The sequence below is a fragment of the Aureococcus anophagefferens genome (genome assembly GCF_000186865.1).
Source record: "Aureococcus anophagefferens unplaced genomic scaffold AURANscaffold_13, whole genome shotgun sequence".
Classification (NCBI taxonomy): Eukaryota; class Pelagophyceae; order Pelagomonadales; family Pelagomonadaceae; genus Aureococcus; species Aureococcus anophagefferens.
The window spans coordinates 54,481-73,252 of record NW_008705573.1 but is presented as its reverse complement, the minus strand read 5'-3'; the positions used below and the strand labels follow the sequence as shown (position 1 = coordinate 73,252).

At 69.2% G+C, this 18,772-nt stretch overlaps 4 protein-coding genes across 4 annotated transcripts; 3 read left to right on the top strand and 1 right to left on the bottom strand.

Moving 5' to 3' along the window:
• Positions 1-1,614: 1,614 nt before the first annotated feature.
• Positions 1,615-4,262, top strand: AURANDRAFT_65069 (hypothetical protein; the record flags this gene model as incomplete). Its single annotated transcript, XM_009040145.1, has 2 exons — positions 1,615-2,670; positions 2,787-4,262. The coding sequence occupies 2 exons, from the start codon at positions 1,615-1,617 to the stop codon at positions 4,260-4,262; spliced, it is 2,532 nt and encodes an 843-aa protein (XP_009038393.1).
• A 3,326-nt stretch (positions 4,263-7,588) lies between these two features.
• Positions 7,589-7,999, top strand: AURANDRAFT_13629 (hypothetical protein; the record flags this gene model as incomplete). The annotated part of the gene is made up of 1 exon (XM_009040146.1): positions 7,589-7,999. A coding segment is annotated over one exon (411 nt), but the record flags the coding sequence as incomplete, so codon positions are not given.
• Positions 8,000-10,066: 2,067 nt separating this feature from the next.
• AURANDRAFT_71857 (hypothetical protein) lies at positions 10,067-15,247 on the top strand (the record flags this gene model as incomplete). Its single annotated transcript, XM_009040147.1, has 5 exons — positions 10,067-11,138; positions 11,571-12,479; positions 12,946-13,877; positions 14,219-14,655; positions 14,794-15,247. 5 exons carry the CDS (start codon positions 10,085-10,087, stop codon positions 15,224-15,226), a joined length of 3,765 nt encoding a protein of 1,254 aa, XP_009038395.1.
• Positions 15,248-17,000: 1,753 nt separating this feature from the next.
• On the bottom strand, positions 17,001-18,528 carry AURANDRAFT_28508 (hypothetical protein; the record flags this gene model as incomplete). Its single annotated transcript, XM_009039895.1, has 2 exons — positions 17,001-18,349; positions 18,426-18,528. Coding segments are annotated over 2 exons (1,452 nt in total), but the record flags the coding sequence as incomplete, so codon positions are not given.
• Between the last annotated feature and the right edge of the window lie 244 nt (positions 18,529-18,772).

The following is an 18,772-nucleotide window of genomic DNA, read 5'->3' as shown; positions in this document are numbered from 1 at the left end:
GGCGATCGAACGCTGCTAGATGCAAGACGAATGAACGCTGCGAGACGGTTGGAAGCTGTGCTCAGCGTGCTGAAAACGCGCGCCCCATCGCGTCGAGCTTCAAGATGCACAGCACACTGCAGCTTCGCCCGGGTGGGGAGCGGCATCTAAGACCTCGGCCGGCCGTCTCAGAGCCGAGGCGCTCTCGGCGCCGGCGCGTCGCGTTCTCGCGCGCAGAGGCGTCTCCGGCGGCGCTGCTGCGCACGGCCCTCGTGCATATGTGTGGCTACGCAGCGAAATAGCTCGCGACGTCCGGAACGTCGGCGGCGTCCCGTTCGTTGGTGTTTTCGGTCGGCGGCGCGCAGGGCCCCGAAAGGTGGTCGAGGACCGCTGCGGCGCTGCCACCAAAAGCGCCGAGCTCAGGGATCGCGCCGAGGCACCCCACGAACCCGGCGAACCGCCAAAGCCACTCAATTTTTTCGATCTCGCCCGCGAATGCGACGCCGAGGGTCTGCGCCGAAACGCCGACACGCGCTCGAACGCTGAAAAAACGTCGACTGACCCTCGAGACGCGCGGTCACGTGTTCGGCGCGACGATGGGACTCCCATGGGCCGCGCTCGTTGCCTCTACGGCACCCACGCTGCCCGAAGTTGCGCAAAATACGTGATCAAAGGGCTATTTGGTGCAAATCGACCCCTTTGCACCGATTTCTGGACCCGTGCGACCGCTTTCGACGGCGGAACTTTGCTCGCGCTTATTGCCGCAACATATCCGGAGCGTGTCGGAAGAAGAACGGCTGGAATCCATGCCATAGAGGCTGTGAGAGCTCCAAAAAGGCGGCTCTGAGGCTCTCTAGTGCTGCGAGAGCACCAAATCGGCTGATTCGGCCTCATCCGGCCGCCAGTCGTTCTCAGCGATACTGGCGCCCCCCGGGGCCGCCGGTACGTCTAATTGTAGCCTATACCCGAACGCTGCGCGTGGTGGCTCGCGCGCGCGTCGGGTGATGGCGAGTCGCTCGTAGGAGTCCGTCGAAGACGGGTCCAGCTGCAAGACGCGGGAGGCGTGAATGCGACCGCTGTCGGGCCCGAGAGAGCAAACCAAGTGCATGGACGCCGCTCCCATATGCGCTCGACGGACGCCGCCACCGAAAGCCACGCGATTTCGTCGAACGCACTCCAGCGCACCGCGCCGAGCACTTCCGCGTTTACGGCCGACGAGCCGCTCGCGACCAAAACATCGTGCGCCGAGCAATTCGACGCGCGCAAAGGCCCTGGACCGCCGCGTGCATATACTACGCGGGCCCCCGCAGCTCGTGGTCGAACGGGAACGCGATCGCGGGCCGCAAGAACCGATGCGATCACCGATCGACGCTTTGGAGCCGAAAAGTCGACCGCGCGCGTCGCGTTCACCGGCTCCACGAGCGCCCAAAAGCTGTCAGAGGACGTCTAAGGTTGTCCGCCGGTGGCGACAACAGCGGCCGCCCCGTAGACCACGAATGCGCGGCGCACGACGCCGTCCAAGGCGGGTTTTGCTCTCTGAGAGCCCAAGTCTTGTTTGCCGGGGCGAAGCTGCAGTGAGCACTTGACGCGTCGGCCGCTCTCGACACTGGAACAGGCCCTCATTCTCTACCATAAATGACGACCGACGACGATGCGAGCGTCCAGACGTCGCGCGACGAGCTCTGGGTGCGCGACGACACGTCGAGCCACTGCTTCGGCTGCGAGCGCGAGTTCAGCTTCGCGCGGCGGCGGCACCACTGCCGGCGCTGCGGCGGCCTCTACTGCGGCGGCTGCTCGCGCAACTCCATGTCGCTGAGCGCGCTGGCCATGGACGGCGGGCCCGCGGGGCGCGAGGAGCGCGTCTGCGACGACTGCTGGTCGTCGCACCAGGAGCGGCTCTTCCTCCGGTCGCTCGCGGCCGAGGGCGACGGCGACCGCGGCGGCGACGCCGAGGCCGCGGCCGGGTCCGTCGTCGCGGGGCGCGAGGATCTGTGCCGCGTCTTCTTCCTCGACGGGTCCTTCGTCGCCGTCGACGTCGCCGCGGCGACGTCCGCCGCGGACCTCGCGGCGGCCGCCGCCGCGGAGCTCCGGCTCCCGGCGGCGGTGCCGTTCCCGCTCTTCGAGGCGCGGCGCGGCGCGCTCGACGTCCTCGAGGCCGTGGCGCCCGTGGAGCGCGCCGCGGACGTGCTCAGCCGCTGGCGCCTCGCCGGCGACGTCGACAAGGCGCTCGTCTTCGGCTGCCGGCGGCCCGCGGCGGCGCCGCCGCCGGACCGCGGCGACGCGTCGTCGCACTACAGCGAGGCGACGCGGCTCGAGCTCGTCCAGAACCCGCTGGCCAAGGACGCGGACGTGCGGCGCTTCGCGCTCACGCGGAGCACGGCGCGGCACCTGCCCGTGTCCTGCTACGTGGGCACCGACGGCGTGCGGTGGGCGGGCGACGACGCGCGCGGCGTCGTGCCGCTGCGCGAGCTCACGCGGGCCGTCGTCGGCGAGTCGGCGTGCCACGTCGTGCTCGTGCGCCGCGGCGGCGCGCGCCACGTCTTCCGCGCGCCGGACGCGGCCGCCGCGCGCGCGTGGCGCCGGCTCGTCGACGACGCGAAAAAAGGGACCGCCGCCGCCGCCGCGCCGGACGACACCGCGGCCGCGGCGCCGGCGGAGCCGGACTGCGTCGACGACGCCGAGGCCCTCGCCGTCGCCGCGGACCGCGCGGCGGCCGCCGCCGGCGCCGCGGCGGCGCTCGGCGACTCCGCCGCGCGCATGCCCCGCGGCGGCGCGGCGCGCAAGATCGAGGCGAGGCGCTGCGCGAGGCCTGGCGCGTCGCGCTGTCGCGGGCCTTCGCCGGCGCCGACGCGCGCGCCTGCCGCGAGGCGTGCCGCCGCGCGCTGGACCACGGCGACGCCGCGGCGCGCGACGCCGTCGCGCTCGAGGCGACGCCGCGGCTGCGCGCGCTCGCGCTCGACGCGAGCCTCGCCGACGCGCCCGGCCCCGCGGTGCTCGACCCGCTCGTGGACTGGGCGGCGCTCCTGGGCGACGCGCTCCGGCGCGGGGCCCTCGACGACGACGTCGCGGACGCGGGCGAGCGCGCGGCGGCCGCGCTCGACGACCTCCGGGAGCGCCGCGCGGCCGCGGCCGCGCGGCAGCTCGCGGGGGCCATCGAGGCCGGCGGCGGCGTCGACCGGGTCGAGCGCGCGGCGGACGCGGCGGTCAACGACACGCCGCCGGCCGCGCGCGCCGCGGCCGCGGCCGCGTGCGCGGCGGTGCTCGGCGCGGCGCTCGACCGCGCGCCGGCGTCGCCAGAGGAGGCCTGCGTCCGCGTCGACGGGCTCCGGCGCCTCGACGCGCTCGCCGCGAGCTGGGGCGTCGCCTCGCCGGGCGACGCCGCGGCGGCGCTCGCGGCCGCGGCGGACGTCGCGCTCAAGGCGCTGTCGCTGTCGGCGCCGGCGGGCGACCCGCGCGGCCTCGCGGACGCGCTCGCGCGGCTCCTGCCCCGGACCCGCGAGTGGCTCAACGACGACGCCGACGCGCGGGTTCTGGCGGCCGAGGTGCTCCGGGTCTGCGGCGCGCGGGCCTTCGCGCGCCGCGTCGCCGGCGGCGCGCCCGCCGCGGCGCCGCGGCCGGCCGACGGCGGCACGGCCTTCGACGTCGCCGCGCGCGGCGACGAGTTCGACCCGACGACGGGCCTCGACCCGGACCGCGCGGCGGCGGCGGCGGCGCTCCGGCGCGACGCCGCGGCCCTCGGCGCCGCGGCGCCGGGCCTCGACGCGGCGGACCGGCGCGACGCGCTCGCGATGCACCGCGCGGCCGTGGACCTGCTCCGGGGCACGCTCGCCTGCGACCCGGACGACCACGCGACCTGGTTCGCGGCCTGCTTTCGGAACGGCGACGCGCCGCGGGCCGCGCGCGCGCTGCTCGATTTCGCGAAGGTCGACGGCGACGACCGGTCGCGGCTTCTCGCGGACGCGTCGCTGCGACCGACGAAGCCGCCGCCGCGGCGGCCGCCGCCGCTGCCGCTGCCCCGGGGCACCGGCGGCGACGACGATGTGGTCTCGGACCTGCCGGACCCGCCCCGGCGGACGAGCCTCGGCAAGCGTTTTGCCCTTGCGCGAGGCGCCAGCATGCCTCCCATGCGCGTCGCCGCGCCGCCGCCGTCGCCGAAGCCCGCGCCGAGCCCGCCGCGGAGCCCGCCGCCGGAGCCGCGCGACGACGACCGCCGCGCCGCCGCCGCGAGCCCGCCGCCCTTCGTCGTCGTCGCGGGGAACCGCGCGATCCACAAGGGGACCTAATTCTTTTTACATCACCAGTCGTCCCGAAAGTCCGCGAAGTCGTCGCCGCCGTCGTCGTCGTCGTCGTCGTCGTCGTCGTCGTCGTCGCGCCAGCCGTGCGCCTCCGCGAGATACGCGACGAGCTCGGCGACCTGGTGCTCCGGCGCGCGCGCCGCGAAGGCGACGCCCGCGTCGTCGGCCTCGGCCGCGAGCTGGTCGTCGGCGATGCGCCGGAGCTCGCCGTAGGTCGGGCACCCGTCGCGGCGCGCGCGGTCCGCGCGGTCCGCGGCCGCGGCCGCGGGGAAGCCCGTCGCCGCCTCGGTCCGGCTCACGCCCCAGCGCGCGTTGAACGCGACGCCGGCGCGCGCGTCGAGATTCCGCGCGATGCTCCGGAGCCGGCCGAGGCGCCGCGCCGCGTCGCGCGACGCGGCGGCGCGGCGCTGCGCGGAGACGAAGGCGCTGCGGAGCGCGGCCTCGGCGGCCTCGCGCCGCCGCAGGTCCGCCTCGACGTCGGCCCAGCTCCTCGTCTTCGGCTCGCGCCGCCGCTTTCGCGTCGCGTGTCGGCCCAGCTCCTCGTCTTCTGCTCGCGCCGCCGGCGCTGTCGTCGTCGGTCGCTCGAGGCACGCGCGCTGCGAGGCCTCGTCGTAGAGCGCCTCGAACGCGGCCGAGAGCCGCTGGAACGCGGCGGTGCTCGACGCGTGCGCCGACTTGTCGGGGTGGCACCGCACGGCGCGCGAGCGGTAGGCTCGGCGCACGGCCGCCGGCGTCGTCGTCGCGCGCGGCAGGCCGAGGATGGCGAAATAATCATCCTCCGCGGCGGCGAGGATCTCGTCCTCGAGCATCGGCTTTAGAGCGCTACAGTCAGCTGCAGATCCAAGAGCCATGCCGCGGCACGATGGCCGGGCCGTCGTTGCCGCCGATGTTGCTGACCTGATTGGAGTTTTGGCGTGCGACGCGCGCGATGGCTGCCCATCCCCGGCGGATCATGGCGTCCCTCGGCCTGTCCCTGGCCCTCGCCGCCGTCGTCGCCCTGACGCGCCACCAGGCCGCGAGCGCCGGCGGCGCCCTGCGCCTCGACGAGACGTCGGGCCCGTCCATGCCGTCGTATTCGAGCGACGAATGGCGCATCGAGAAGTACACGATCAACATCCTGTCGACGCAGGGGACGGCCATGAGCACGCACGAGTGGATCGCCCAGTACCTCTGCACGCCGAAGACGACGTGCCCCAGCGACCTCGGCTGCGGCAACATGCGCGTCTGGTGCACGATCGGCTCGCCCTACTCGGCGCTCGAGTTCATGAACAACACGTTCGAGCTCCACTGGGTGTCGGCTCCGACGCTCCAGGATCTTACGGTCGGCGAGAGTAAGACGCGGGCCACGGACGCGTGGATCGGCTACCTCGAGGAGCTGAACGGCGACGACATGCGCTTCTCCGCGTTTTCGCACAACAAGGTCCAGCTCTTCGCGCGGAACGTCACGGCCTACGCGGAGCGCTTCGCCGCCGGCGGCGTGCCAACCCTCAAACGGCTGAGCTACGACGCCGCGGGCGTCGCCGTCGCCCACGTCTCCGTCGCCGTCGCGGGGCGCGTCTACGAAATCGTCGGCGCGGCGACGGGCGCGGAGACCGCGTGGCCCGCGTGGTCGTCCGCGGAGTGCGCGCCGGCGCACGGCCTCCCGGACACGGTGGCGTTCTACGACGGCGCGGCGAAGACGGCGTTCTGGCGGGAGCGGGGGTTTGGTTTTGGCGAGCTTCTCGTGGTCAACATCGGCGCGTCGTTCCACGACCCGCTCGCCAAGGGCGCCAAGGCCGCGCCGCGCGACATGATCTCGACGCTCTACACGCACCTCGAGACGCTCGCGGGCGCGTCCGTGAGCCGCGTCGCCGCGTCGAGCACCTGCGTCTACTCGGAGATCGCCTTCGACGCCATGCCGGGCCTCGCGTTCCGCTCTGTGCCGAAACCAAATCTTCAACCCGACTTCAATGTGAGCGTATGCGACCGTTTCGACGCGAGCTCTTCAGCTGGGCTTCGAGAACTCGACGAGAGCAATCGATTCGTCCAAAAATCAGCCGAATCGACTTCGATTTGACCGAGCTAGAGAATTCTCAAGTTTGGTCAGGACCACCCAAACCAGTGGTTGGTTTCGGCACAGGTTCCGCTACGTCGACAACTCGTCGCCGCAGATTTATAGCGGCAACCGGACGCTCGAGACCTACGACAACTTCTTCGCCGAGAGCCACCACACCTTCGCGACGAACGCCTCCGGCGGCTGGTACGCCTGGGACCACGGCCTCGACCAGCACGTCGGCCTCTGGTACGGCGGCGCCGAGCAGGACTGCCTCGACCGCGCGACGGCGATGCGCTCCCTCCTCGAGAAGGCGGACCTCGGCGTCGGCGAGCGCGGCGAGCCCGACGCCCACGAGGTCTACACGGGCTACGCCGGGCCCATGACCTGGCAGTACCAGTTCCCCCACTGCGACGCGGGCCGGCCCGACGCGCCCGAGGAGTGCGCCTGCGTCGCGACGAACAACCTCGACGACTACGGCAAAACCTCCTGCACGGCCCACTCCGACGAGGACGACTGGTGCGGGCTCTGAGGAAGGGCGTAAAAGCGACGTGTCTGTGAAGCGGCATGCAAGTTGAACAGCAAGCAAAGGACGCTGCCCCAACAATGTCATGGTAGTGATTGAGAGCGCATGGCAATCGAGAGCTGATGCCATAGCCGCTCGACGCCGTCGATGGCGGCCATGGGCGACGTTTCGACGCTGTCTGGCGACGCCGAGCCGTGGAAGCAAGTGTGGAAGCGCGACTCGATGCAGACGACGCTGCGCCTCATCGGGTTCGGCCTCGCGGCCGTCCCCGCGGAGCTCTGTTCGCTCACGCAGTTGGAAGAACTATTCTTGGACAAAAACGCCCTCGTCTCGCTGCCCGACGCGCTGTGCGCGGCGACGCGCCTCGAGGTCTTGTCTGTCCGCGACAACCTCCTCGAGCGGCTTCCCGCGGGCATGGGCGCGCTCACGCGGCTGCGGGTTCTGGACGCGGAGAACAACCGGTTAACCTGCCTGCCCGACCTGGCCGCGACGACGGAGCTCAAAATCGGCGGCAACCTCCTTTCGACCCTTCCCGCGTCGCTCGGCGCCCTGCCCCTCGAGAAGCTCTTCCTTGCCGACAACGACCTCCGCGGCCTCGATGGACTCCCGCCGTCGCTGCGGGCGCTCGACCTGGAGAACGGCCCCGAGAAGCCCGGGCGCCGCCGCGGGTCCAACGCCGTGCCGCGGCTGCCGGAGCTCGACAAGCTGGTGCACCTGGGGATCCTCTACGTCAACGGCGTCGGCCTCGCGGAGTTGCCGAGCCTCGCGCGGCTCGCGGCGCTCCGCGTGCTCTGCGCGGGCGACAACGACCTCGCGGCGCTCCCCGACGAGCTGCCGCCGAATCTCGAGACGCTGCACTGCGAACGGAACCGGCTCGCGGCGCTCCCGGCCGCGCTCGGCGGCCTCGCGGCCCTCGAGCGCCTCGTCGCGTCGGGCAACCGCCTCGAAACGCTGCCGGACGACGTCGGGCGCCTGACGAACCTGCGCGTCGTCCACCTCGACGGAAACGCGCTCGCGGCGCTCCCGGAGAGCGCGGGCCGCTGGTCCCGCGTCGAGGAGATGCTCATATTCGACAACGCACGTCTTGTGGCGCTCCCGGCCGCGTGCGATTGGCCCAGGCTGCGCACGCTCTACGCGCGACACACGCGCATCGCGGTTCTGCCGCCGGTCTCCTCCTGGGCGAACGCGGTGACGCTCGAGCTGAGCGGCGCGAAGCTCGCAAAGCTCCCGGACCTGGGCCCGCTCGCGAGCGTAACAGAGCTCCTGCTCCACGACAATTGCCTCGTCGCGTTGCCGCCGTTGGACGGGCTATCTGCGCTGGCCATGCTGCTCGTCGACGGCAACCGCCTCGGGGCGCTGCCGCCGCTGCCGGACACGCTGCGCGTCCTCGACGCGACGCGGAATAGATTGGCGCGCGTCGACGGCCCCTTGCCGCGCGACCTCCGCATGCTCGGCCTGGGCGGCAACTACCTGCAGACCTGCCCGCCCCTCGGCGCGCGCGTCCACACGTGCCTCCTCGGGGACAACATGCTCGCCGCAGCGCCGGCCTTCGGCCCGAGTCTACGCATCCTCGGCCTGTACCGCAATCCGCTCGCTTCTCCGCCGCCGGCCGCGCGCGGCCTCCACGTCGACGTCGATGACGCGGACGTCCTCCTCCGCGACAACCTCGAGCGCGCCGCGCCCGCGGCCCTCGACGTCTGCTGTTCGCACGGCTTCCGCGTCGACGGGAGCCGCCTGAGCGACACCGTGACGAGCTATCGCGGCACGGCCGCGGTGAGAGCGGCGGAATCCGCGCCGGCGCCTTTGCCGACGACGCGGCGCGTCGTCGTCAACGGTAGCGATGCCACGTTTCCTACGGACTACGACGCGGCCACCGTCGACGAGGCCTACGCGAACGGTCGGGAGGTCCTCGCGCAGAACCTCGACCGGGCCGCGCTCTCGGAAGAACGGAGAGCGAGGACGCGCTGGATCCCCATCGGCCTCGACTTCCGGGCGACGTTCGACATCTACCACCGGCGGCAGCGCCACGTCCTCCTCGCCGCCGCGGAGCTCGACGCGGCGCGAGACGTGCCCCGCGCGCCGGACCGAATCCCGCGGTGCCTCGTCACGTGGCGGCGCGAGAGCACGACGAGCGAACGCTTCGTTCGGCACGGCTACGCGTCGCGCGAGGACCTCTTCGACCAGGCCGTCGCCTCCGGCGCGTCCGTCGTCCTCGGCGACCGCGGGGACGTCTGGCGCGCGATGGCGAGCCACGAGTTCGTGCGACGCCAGCGTCCGAACGCGCGAGCATCGAGAGTTTTTGGACGGCTCGTGAGGACACAATCGAATTTCGCAGGTCCTGTCCCCCGTCGGCGCGGGGTTCGACTGCTACCGCACCTGGGAGGGCCTCTTCTTCGGCGCGATCGTCGTCGCCCAGCGGTGCCCGCTCGAGCGCGAGTTCGCGGCAGCGGGGTTGCCAGTCGTGTTCGGCCGCGCCCGTGAATTTCTGCTTCTGTTTCCGCCGCGCCGCGCGGAGCTTGCCGATGGCCGCGCGCGCGAGAGCCACGCGCACGCAGGTCTTCGTCGACGACTTCCGCTTCACGTCCGAGGACCTCGAGCGGTGGAGGCGCGCCCACGAGTCCATCGCGTCGCCGGACGACCCGCGGCTGAAACGGAGCGCCTATCTAGCCTAAATTTTAACTTGCCAAGAAGAAGGCGGAGGAGCTGTTTCGGGGCGCTCGAGGCTCGTCGAAGGGGCCCCTAGGCAACGTTGCGTCTTGCAGACGCGGCCGAGACGCAGGAGACGCGAGTTCCGGGACGCGGCAGGACGCGGCCAAGACGCCCCGGGACGCGGCCGAGACGCGCCGGAGACGCGGGACGCGGCCGGGACGCGAAAAAAAAGACGCCAGAGACCACCCCAGGACCGAACCCACGACCACGAAAGACGACCCCGGGACCGAAGCCAGACCCGCGGGACGCGAGAGACGCGCGAGAGACGCAGCCCAGACGCGGGACGCCGGCCCAGACGCCGGCCAGACGCCGCCAGACGCGGCCGAGACGCCCCAGACGCGGCCAAGACGCGACTTCCGAGACGCGCCGGAGACGCCGGAGGACCTGGCGGAGACTGCCCGGGGACTTAGCGAAAGACGCCCAGACCGCGCGTTGCCTAGGGGCCCCTCGTCGAGTCGAGGCGGCTCAAGTTTTGCCTTTGCGATCATCGAGTCGCAAAAGTCGTGCGGCGACACCCCCCCGGTCAAACACGCCGCCGAGGTCATGTCGTGGCAGGAGAAGAAGTTGGAGTATGAGAATCGCATGGCCCGAGCGAGGGGCAAAAAACTCGACACTCTCAAGACCTGCACGATCTGCGGCGCCGACAAAGCCAAGGCGTGCCAAGGGTGCGGCACGACGGCCTACTGTTCGACGGACTGTCAACGCATCGACTGGCGCGACCGGGGCCACCGGAAGGTCTGCAAGAATTTCCAGGCCGCGGAGGCGGCGCGGGCCGAGGCGCCTACGCCCCCGCCGTCGCCGCCGCGGGACGTGTTCTACGGCCCCGCGCCGCGGTCGCACGCCGATGAGGTCCGCGCGCGCATCGCGGCGGAGCACGAGGCCGCACGCGCCCTGCGCGAGGCGAACCCGGAGCCGGAGCCGAAGTCGGCGCGGTTCGGGTCGCGGTGCCCGATCTGTTTCGAGCAGTGGGACGTGAATGATTCGGGCGTGCTTCGCGCCTGTTGCTGCCGGACGGTCTGCCGATCGTGCTCGGACAAAATCGGCTTCAGCGCGTGTCCCCTCTGTCGCATACCGTGCCCAAAAGACGATGCGGAGCTGCTCGCGCGTCTGCGCCGCCATGTGGAGAACGACGTGCCGGAAGCGATTACGTTTTTGGGAATCGCGTACCGCCGCGGTCACTTCGGCCTCGTGAAGTCCGATAAGAAAGCCGCAAAAATTTGGAAGCGCGCCATGGAGCTCGGAGATGTGGACGCGATGGTATATCTTGCGGAGATGTACGAGAAGGGGTTGGGCGTCAAGCTGGACAAGAAGAAGGCGGAGCGGCTGTTTCGCATGGCCGCAGATCGGGGCGACGCGCTCGCGCAAACCTGTTTAGGGGCTTTCCTTCATTCTCACGAGAAATGTGAAGAAGCGGTCCGGTACTTCGCGCTCGCGGCGGATCAAGGTTTTACCTCTGGAGAGTATAACCTTGGCTGCTGTTACCGCGATGGAAGAGGCACGGAAGTCGACCTCGGCAAAGCCAGATACTGGTTCGAGCGCGCCGCTGCCAAGGGCCACGAGAAAGCTATAGAGAACCTGGACCTCGCGGCCCTCGATGGTGCAAGTATAGCCTAAGTCTTCACGCCGCGTCGTCGCCCGAGCCCGAGACGTTGCGCTTGCGCGCGGGCGAGTCGTGCTTGGCCTTGGCGTCGTCGTCGCCGCGTTCCTCTCCGCGCCGACCTTCGCGGTCTCGTGCCTGGCGTTCTTGAACGCCAAGCCCGCCTGGCGCAAGGACGACGCCGCCGCCGAGGGGGGCATGGAGAACGACACGACGCTCTAGGCGTGGGCTTAGGCCTGGGGTAAGATTGAGCGATTTTGCCTTTGCGATAGGCCGAGGAGCCTGAGGAGCGACGCAAGGGCGCGCGGTCAGAGATCATGGACCCGGAATTGATCAAGAAGAAGCGAGAGTACGAGGCGCGAAAAAACCGTACGAAGCTTGCGCTCAACATATGCACGATTTGCGGGAAGAAGGATGCCCGGCCCTGCAAAGGTTGCGGCACGACGGCCTACTGTTCGACGGCCTGCCAACGCATCGACTGGCGCGACCGGGGCCACCGTGCGGTGTGCAAGAAGATCCAGGCCGCGGAGGCGGCGCGGGCCGAAGCGCCGACGCCCCCGGCGTCGCCGCCGCGGGACGTGTTCTACGGCCCCGCGCCGCGGTCGCACGCCGACGAGGTCCGCGCGCGCATCGCGGCGGAGCACGAGGCGGCCCGCGTGCGGCGCGAGGCGAACCCGGAACCGGCGCCGGCGTCGGCGCGGTGGGGGTCGCGGTGCCCGATCTGTCTCGAGGACTGGGACGTGAATTCTTTTGGCGTGTTTCGCACCTGCTGCTGCCGAAAGGTCTGCAAGTCGTGCGAGAATAAGATCGGCCTCGGCGCGTGTCCCCTCTGTCGATTGCCATGCCCAAAGGACAATGCGGAGCAGCTCGCGCAGCTTCGCCGCCATGTGGAGAACGAGGTGCCGGAAGCGATTTCGTATTTGGGAATCGCGTACCGCGAAGGTTACTACGGTCTCGTGAAATCTGATAAGAAAGCCGCGAAGATTTACCGGCGCGCCGTGGAGCTCGGGGACCTGGAAGCGACGGTTAACCTTGGGACATTGTACGAGCATGGAAGTGGCGTCAAGCTGGACAAGAAGAAGGCGGAGCAGCTGTATCGCACGGCCGCAGATCGCGGCGACGCGGTCGCGCAAAACAATATAGGGGCTTTCCTTCATTCTGAGAACAAATTTGTAGAAGCGTTCCGGTACCTCGCGCTCGCGGCGGATCAAGGCTATACCTCTGCAGAGAACAACCTTGGCATTTGTTACATGGACGGAGAAGGCACGGAAGTCGACCTCGGCAAAGCCAGATACTGGTTCGAGCGCGCCGCTGCCAAGGGCCACGAGCCAGCTATAGAGTGTCTCGCGGACCTCGACGCCTGAGTATAGCCTAACAATCTTTACGCCGCGTCGTCGCCCGAGCCCGAGATGCTGCGCTTGTGCGCGGGCGAGCCGTGCTTGGCGTCGCCGCGTTCCTCTCCGCGCCGACCTTCGCGGTCTGGTGCCTGGCGTTCTTCAACGCGAAGCCCGCCTGGCGCAAGGACGACGTCGCCGCCGAGGGGGGCATGGAGAACGACATGAACGCGGTGCCCTCGGGGTGGGCTTAGCCCTGGCGTCAGGTTTTGAGCGATTTTGCCTTTGCGGGCCCGAGTGACGATTGACGAGTGAGGTAGTGAATAGGGAGCGTCGGCGACGAGCGTGGGAAGAGATCATGGACCCGGAACTGATCAAGAAGAAGCGAGAGTACGAGGCGCGAAAAACCCGTACGAAGCTGGCGCTCAACATATGCACGATTTGCGGGAAGAAGGATGCCCGGCCCTGCAAAGGGTGCGGCACGACGGCCTACTGTTCGACGGACTGTCAACGCATCGACTGGCGCGACCGGGGCCACCGCAAGGTCTGCAAGAAGATACAGGCCGCGGAGTCGGCGCGGGCGGAAGCGCCGACGCCCCCGCCGTCGCCGCCGCGGGACGTGTTCTACGGACCCGCGCCTCGGTCGCACGCCGACGAGGTCCGCGCGCGCATCGCGGCGGAGCACGAGGCGGCCCGCGTGCGGCGCGAGGCGAACCCGGAGCGGGAGCCGCTGTCTGCGCGGTACGGGTCGCGGTGCCCGATCTGTTTCGGGGACTGGGACGTGAATGCGAAGAGCGTGTTTCGCGACTGTTGCTGCCGACTAGTCTGCCAATCGTGCGAGGACAAGCTCGGCACCGACGCGTGTCCCCTCTGTCGTTTACCGTTCCCAAAGACCAATGCGGAACAGCTCGCGCGTCTGCGCCGCCATGTGGAGAACGAGGTGCCGGAAGCGATTACGAGTTTGGGAAGTGCGTACCATTTCGGTGCATTGGGCCTCGTGAAATCCGACAAGAAAGCCGCGAAAATTTGGAAGCGCGCCGTGGAGCTCGGAGATGCGCGGGCGATGATATTTCTTGCGTACGCGTACCAGACTGGAAGTGGCGTCAAACTGGACAAGAAGAAGGCGGAGCGGCTGTATCGCATGGCCGCAGACCGGGGCGACGCGGGCGCGCAATCCAATTTCGGGGCTCTCCTTCATGCTGAGGCGAAATTTGAAGAGGCGATCCGGTACCTTGTGCTCGCGGCGGATCAAGGCCATACCGTTGCAGAGAATAACCTTGGCTGTTGTTACAAGCACGGAGAAGGCACGGACGTCGACCTCGGCAAAGCCAGATACTGGTTCGAGCGCGCCGCTGCCAAGGGCAGTGAGCTCGCTACAAGGAACCTCGCGGCCCTCGACGCGCAAGTATAGCCTAAGTCTTTACGCCGCGTCGTCGCCCGAGCCCGAGATGCTGCGCTTGCGCGCGGGCGAGTCGTGCTTGGCGTCGCCGCGTTCCTCTCCGCGCCGACCTTCGCGGTCTGGTGCCTGGCGTTCTTCAACGCGACGCCTGCCTGGCGCGAGGACGACGACGCCGAGGGGGGCATGGAGAACGACATGAACGTGGTGCTCTAGGGGTGGGGCTAACCCTGGGGTCGGGTTTTGAGCGATTTTGCCTTGCGATCGGCCGAGGAGCCTGAGGCGACGCAAGGAGCGCGCGGTCAGAGATCATGGACCCGGAACTGATCAAGAAGAAGCGAGAGTACGAGGCGCGAAAAACTCGTACAAAGCTGGCGCTCAACATATGCACGATCTGCGGCGCCGACAAAGCGAAGGCGTGCAAAGGGTGCGGCACGACGGCCTACTGTTCGACGGACTGCCAACGCATCGACTGGCGCGACCGGGGCCACCGGAAGGTCTGCAAGAAGATCCAGGCCGCGGAGGCGGCGCGGGCCGAGGCGCCTACGCCCCCGCCGTCGCCGCCGCGGGACGTGTTCTACGGCCCCGCGCCGCGGTCGCACGCCGACGAGGTCCGCGCGCGCATCGCGGCGGAACACGAGGCGGCCCGCGCGCGGCGCGAGGCGAACCCGGAGCCCGAGCCGCTGTCTGCGCGGCACGGGTCGCGGTGCCCGATCTGCCTCGAGGAGTGGGACGTGAATGCTCCGGGCGTGTTTCGCGTCTGTTGCTGCCGGCTGCTCTGCCGATCGTGTGAGGACAAGATCGGAGACGCGTGTGCTCTCTGTCGTTTACCGCTAGGAAGCCATGCGGAGCAGCTCGCGCGTCTTCGCCGCCATGTGGAGAACGAAGTGCCTGAAGCAATTACGTGTTTGGGAGACGCGTACAGCGAAGGTCGGTTGGGCCTCGTGAAATCCGATAAGAAAGCAGCAAAAATTTGGAAGCGCGCCGTGGAGCTCGGCGACGTGGAGGCGATGATTAATCTTGGGTTATTGTACGAGAATGGAAGTGGCGTCAAGCTGGACAAGATGAAGGCGATGAAGCTGTATCGCGCGGCCGCAGACCGGGGCCACGCGGTCGCGCAATGCAATTCAGGGATTTTACTTGCGTCTGAAGAGAAAATTGAAGAAGCGTTCCGGTACTTCGCGCTCTCGGCGGATCAAGGATATACCGATGGAGAGACCAACCTTGGCATCTGTTACAGGGACGGAGACGGCACGGAAGTCGACCTCGGCAAAGCCAGATGCTGGTTCGAGCGCGCCGCTGCCAAGGGCCTCGAGAGAGCTATAGAGAATCTCGCGCGCCTCGACGCGCAAGTATAGCCTAAGTATTCACGCCGCGTCGTCGCCCGAGCCCGAGATGCTGCGCTTGCGCGCGGGCGAGTCGCGCTTGGCCTCGGCCTCGTCGTCGCCGCGTTCTCTCCGCGCCGACCTTCGCGGTCTGGTGCCTGGCGTTCCTGTACGCCAAGCCCGCCTGGCGCAAGGACACCGCCGCCGCCGAGGGGGGCATGGAGACCGACATGAGCGCGATGCTCTCGGGGTGGGCTTAGCCCTGGCGTCAGGTTTTGAGCGATTTTGCTTAGCCGCGGCGCAGGGAGGAATCGAAGGGAGGGAGGATCAAAGGGAAGGGCTAGGGTAGTGGAGCGGGGAGCGGGAGCACGATCGGGAGGATCGGCCTAGTGCCCCATACCACGCCTAAGCCAGCGGCCATGTGACCCAGCGCAGCTCCTCCGAAGAGGCCGTCGCCGACGCCACATCGCCACCCACGTCACCGAGAAAGCGCATCTCGTCGCCGTCGTCTCCGATTTTGCCTTTGCGAGCCCAGTGACGATAGACGAGGTGGTTGAATAGGAGCGTCGAGATCATGGACCCGGAACTGATCAAGAAGAAGCGAGAGTACGAGGCGCGAAAAACTCGTACAAAGCTGGCGCTCAACATATGCACGATCTGCGGCGCCGACAAAGCCAAGGCGTGCCAAGGGTGCGGCACGACGGCCTACTGTTCGACGGATTGTCAACGCATCGACTGGCGCGACCGGGGCCACCGAAAGGTCTGCAAGAAGGCCCAGGCCGCGGAGGCGGCGCGGGCGGAAGCACCTACGCCCCCGCCGTCGCCGCCGCGGGACGTGTTCTACGGCCCCGCGCCGCGGTCGCACGCCGACGAGGTCCGCGCGCGCATCGCGGCGGAACACGAGGCGGCCCGCGTGCGACGCGAGGCGAACCCGGAGCCGGTGCCGGCGTCGGCGCGGTTTGGAGGGCGGTGCCCGATCTGTCTCGAGGAGTGGGACGTGAATGCGGACAACGTGTTTCTCGTCTGTTGCTGCCGGAGGGTCTGCTGCTCGTGCCAGGACAAGATCGGCACCGACGCGTGTCCCCTCTGTCGTATACCGTGCCCAACGACCAATGCGGAAGAACTCGCGCAGCTTCGCCGCCATGTGGAGAACGAGGTGCCGGAAGCGATTACGTTTTTGGGAGACGCGTACCGCTGCGGTCACTACAGCTTCGTGAAATCCGATAAGAAAGCCGCGAAGATCTACCGGCGCGCCGTGGAGCTCGGAGATGTGCAAGCAATGAGACACCTTGCGCTATCGTACGAGCGTGGAAGTGGCGTCAAGTTGGACAAGAAGAAGGCGATGCAGCTGTGTCGCATGGCCGCAGATCGGGGCGACGCGGTCGCGCAATGCAATTTAGGCATTTTACTTTACTCCGAGAAGAGATTTGAAGAGATGTCCCGGTACTACGCGCTCGCGGCGAATCAAGGATATACCCCCGGAGAGATTTGCCTTGGCGTTTGTTACAGGGACGGAGACGGCACGGAAGTCGACCTCGGCAAAGCCAGATACTGGTTCGAGCGCGCCGCTGCCAAGGGCGACGAGAAAGCCATCGAGTTTCTCGCGCACCTCGACGCGCAAGTATAGCCTAAGTCTTCACGCCGCGTCGTCGCCCGAGCCCGAGATGCAGCGCTTGCGCGGCGGTCGAGTCGTGCTTGGCCTCGCCGGGTTCCTCTCCGCGCCGACCTTCAAGTTCGCGGTCTGTATCCTTAGACAACGGGATAGTAATGGTACGACGAAGTTAAAAAGCGACTATATAAAAACAGGCTACCCCAGCGCCGACGACGCGCAGAGCGAGGCGAAGTGGCCGCCCGCGGCCTCGAGGTCCGCGGGCGCGCCGAACTCGGCGACGCGGCCGTCGCCGAGGACGAGGACGAGGTCCGCGTGGCGGATGGTCTTGATGCGGTGGGCGATGACGACCATGGTCGACCGGCCGCGGATCTCGGCGCGGATGACCGCCTGGACCTGCGCGTCCGCGTCCGCGTCGATGGAGCTCGTCGCCTCGTCCAGGAGTACGACGCACGCGGACCGCAACAGGACGCGCGCGAAGCAGAGGAGCTGGCGCTCGCCGCAGGAGAGGTTCGCGCCGCCCTCGCTGACGCGCGCGTCTAAGTCGCCGTCGAAGAACGCGCACCTGGCCTTCCGCAGCGCCGCGGCGACCGCGTCGTCGTCGAAGCGCCCAAAGGGGTCGACGTTGGACCGGAGCGTGCCCTCGAAGAGCTGCGGGTCCTGGGGCACGGCGGCCAGGCGCGCCCGGAGCGCGTCGAGGCCCACCGTGGCGACGTCGACGCCCCCGAGGAGCACGCGGCCGCCCTCGGCCTCCGCGAGTCGGAAGAGCGCGAGGCCGAGCGTCGACTTGCCCGACCCCGTGCGCCCGCAGACGCCGAGGAACGCGCCCGCGGGCACGGCGAAGCTCACGCCGTCGAGCGCCGGGTTGAGGTCGACGCGGTAGCGCACGCGGAGCGCGACGCACTCGAGCGCGGCCGCGGGCCAGCCGCCGTCGCCGCGTGCGGGCAGGTCGCCGTCGCGCGCGCCGACGGCGCCGCGCTCCTGGGGCAGGTCGTCGCCGTAGTCGAGGAGGCGGTCCACGGCGTTGAGCTTCGCCTCGGCGAGCGTCGCGAAGCGCACGGCGAAGCGCGAGTCCTGCGTGAGGAGCACGGTTTGCGACAGCGCCAAGCCCGCGAGCACGGGGTCGACGTCTCCCAAAACGACCGCGAGCGCGAAGGCAGAGACGATGAGAGAGGAGAGAGATGTCAAGCGGATGAGGAGCCACTGGTCCAGCAGGAGCTTGAGCCAGCACCACGACGTCAGCGCGCCGAGCGAGTCGAGGAACGCGTCGTCGAGGCGGTCCGCCGCGGCGAACGCGCGGATCGTGCCGAGGCCGCCGAGGGACTGCTCGAGGGCCGAGAGGCAGGGCGCGAGGGCCGTCGTCTTGAGCCGCTGGGTCTCGCGGGACACTTGCCGGAACGCCTGGTTCGTCGCGTAGAAGCAGTAGAAGATCGGCGGCACGGCGAGCGCGAACCAGGGGCTCGCGAAGATGGCGAGCAGCACGCCGCTCGCGCACTGGAGCGTCAGCAGTAGGGCCTTGTCGAGGGCCTTCGGCAGCTGGAAGTCGCCTACCAAGCATGACGGTAACAATTTTTCATCGTTTTCCCAGCCGAAATCTCTCGAAAATCGTCACGGCCACAGGACGCTGGAAGTCGCAGTCGTCGACGTCCTGCGCGAGCCGCGAGAGCACGCGGCCGACGGGCGTCGCGTCGAACCACGAGAGCGGCGCGCGCGACACGCGGCGCACGGCCCGCTCGTGGAGGCTCGACGACGCCGTGCAGGCGAAGAGCGTCCAGGCGACGCCGCGCGCGGCGATGGCCAGGGCGAGCGACGCCGCGACGACGCCGTAGGTCGCGAACGCGCTGCCGAAGAGCGCGGCGCCGCGCGTCGCGGACCGCCGGCTCGCCCAGCGGCCGAGGTACCACTCCTGGAACCGGTCCAGCGCGACGAGGAGGAAGAAGAGCGCGACGGCGGCGGGGCCCACGGCCGGC